Source organism: Myotis brandtii, unplaced genomic scaffold (genome assembly GCF_000412655.1).
Source record: "Myotis brandtii unplaced genomic scaffold, ASM41265v1 scaffold103, whole genome shotgun sequence".
Lineage (NCBI taxonomy): Eukaryota > Metazoa > Chordata > Mammalia > Chiroptera > Vespertilionidae > Myotis > Myotis brandtii.
In genome coordinates, this window is record NW_005353460.1 from 1,393,835 (window position 1) to 1,396,327 (window position 2,493).

At 57.7% G+C, this 2,493-nt stretch overlaps 1 protein-coding gene across 1 annotated transcript in view; it reads left to right on the forward strand.

Annotated features, from left to right (window-relative positions):
- Positions 1–2,493, forward strand: part of ADGRA2 (adhesion G protein-coupled receptor A2) — a 31,752-nt gene that overhangs the window by 22,620 nt on the left and 6,639 nt on the right. The window contains exons 9-12 of the mRNA XM_014536854.1: positions 65–278; positions 785–949; positions 1,544–1,742; positions 2,205–2,354. Of these exons, the coding sequence (XP_014392340.1) occupies positions 65–278; positions 785–949; positions 1,544–1,742; positions 2,205–2,354 (728 nt within the window). The remainder of the gene's footprint in view (positions 1–64; positions 279–784; positions 950–1,543; positions 1,743–2,204; positions 2,355–2,493) is intronic.

Genomic DNA, 2,493 nt, shown 5'->3' on the forward strand with positions numbered 1-2,493 from the left:
AGGAGGCCCACCTCCTGGACTCTCCCACACTGTGCACTCAGGCCCCTGCCCTCTCCTCCCACAGAGGGGGCCCTGGAGCTACACACGCACTACCTCATCCCATCCCGACGCCAAGTGGTGTTCCAGGGGGACCGCCTGCCCTTCCAGTGCTCTGCCAGCTACCTGGGCAACGACACCCGCATCCGCTGGTACCACAACCGGGCCCCCGTGGACAGTGATGAGCAGGCGGGCATCCTCCTGGCCGAGAGCCTCATCCACGACTGCACCATCATCACCAGGTACAGGCCCCGCTGCCCCTTCCCAGCCACAGCACCCATGTCCTGCCCCCAGAGAGCTGTGCCCACACACGTTCCTGGGAGTATGCCGCCTGTGTCAGAGTGCGCCTGCGCGCGTTCATGGAAGGCCAGGGCTACGTCAACAGTCCAGATAAGGGATAGAAATTAATTGCCTAATAGAGAAAATGATTATATCTGACATTTCTTTAGAGCTTTTACAGAGTATGCTATAATGGCTCTCACCTGTGTTATAGACTCACGCTCTCCAATCGACTTGTAAGACAGCTATTCCCTCCATGATAAAGATGGGGAAAGTGAAGCTCACAAGGCCAATCAGAATGAAAGGAGTATGTCCTTGTGTCCCTCACTCAATTGAAGAATAAACAACCTGAAGCTCATCCTACACACCCTGGGGCAGGGCGCCTGTGGGTGGCCAGGCCAGGGGCGCTCAGGGGGGTGGCGTGGCCCCTGAGTACCTCACCGAGCCAGCCCTGCCCGCCTGCTTGCAGTGAACTGACCCTGTCTCACATCGGTGTGGGCGCCTCAGGCGAATGGGAGTGCTCCGTGTCCACGGTCCAGGGCAACGCCAGCAAGAAGGTGGAGATTGTGGTGCTGGAGATCTCTGCCTCCTACTGCCCAGCCGAGCGTGTTGCCAACAACCGAGGGGACTTCAGGTTCGGTGTGCTCAGCTGCCCCAGAGACCCAACAGCTTCCAACCCAGCCCCCCACCCCACCCCCAACTCCTGCATCTGAGACCACAGGTGACCAGGGTCTCCCATCCACTCTAAGTTGGAGAAAACATTCCCTTTAGTCACTCAGCTCCAAGTCCTGCTGTTGTATTCAGAGACCTCATCTTTTGATTATAACCATCTGAAATGTGTGGTGCAGAACTGAAAGGATTTTATTTGCTTCTTTACATTAATAGTTTACAAAGCTCGCCCACTTGAATATCACATTTAATATCCCAATGGGTCTCTCAGTTAGGAAGGAGGTATGATTCTCCCCATTGTACAGCTGAGAATACTGAGGCCCAGAAAGGATAAGTGACTTGAACTTGGGACTCAAGTCCAGCCTCCATAGCACCAATGACAGCACTAGCAGTACAAATACAGCTAGAAAGTGGAGCTTGGGAATCCCTTGAAGGCCAGCCCCAAACCACTCTTCTGGATCCTTTCCTCAGAGGGTCCGGCATCACAGTTCTAAGGGGAGGGGTGGGGCCCTTGCCTTGAGGGGCCTGGGTCATTGGCAATTCCTGCCTCTGCCCCCAGGTGGCCTCGAACTCTGGCTGGCATCACAGCCTACCAGTCCTGCCTGCAGTACCCCTTCACCTCGGTGCCCCTGAGCGGGGGCACTCCGGGTACCCAGGCCTCCCGCCTGTGTGACCGAGCTGGCCGCTGGGAGCCAGGGGACTACTCCCACTGTCTGTACACCAACGACATTACCCGGGTGCTCTACACCTTCGTGCTGGTGAGGCCAGGACAGGGGGCGGTGGGCACCCCATCAGCTCTGGTTCCAGGGACCGGGAGGGGAGAAGCCTCACAATGCTCCTCTGCTCCCTGGGTGTGCACCGTGCGGGGCTCTTGCTCTCCTCCAGCTCTCCTTCTTCCAGGGGATTCAGACCCCCAAGGCCACACTCAGGAAGTGCAAGCCACCCCAGCATCTTCATCCCCCAACACAGCAAGGGCAGCCTTAAGGGGGACAGCAAGGACAGCATGAGTCAGCCACTGTGCTTCAGCCAGTGGCCTAGAAGTGGGCTGCCTTGAGTCGTGATGAGCTCACTCCTTACTCTGCCTGCTGTCTTGGTTAGACCCAGCCGGGGGGCCAGACCCTCTCCCCAAAGCATTAGCACAGAGGAGGGGCCCCCAGGGGCAATTCTGGAGAAGAAGGAGAAAGACTGGACTATCCACTATCTTTCCCTAACGCTCCTAGATGCCCATCAACGCCTCCAACGCGCTGACCCTGGCCCACCAGCTGCGAGTGTACACGGCCGAGGCTGCCAGCTTCTCAGACATGATGGATGTAGTCTATGTGGCTCAGATGATCCAGAAATTTTTGGGTTATGTGGACCAGATCAAAGAGGTGAGATTCAACCAGGCCACTGGGGCCCTTAGAAACTTCCTGCTCCCCATTTGCTCAAGCCTCTCACACCCCAGCCCCTGGGTACCAAACCCCACCCGTGTCTCAGTGACTCCCCCCCCCCCCCCGCGGGGGGGGGCCA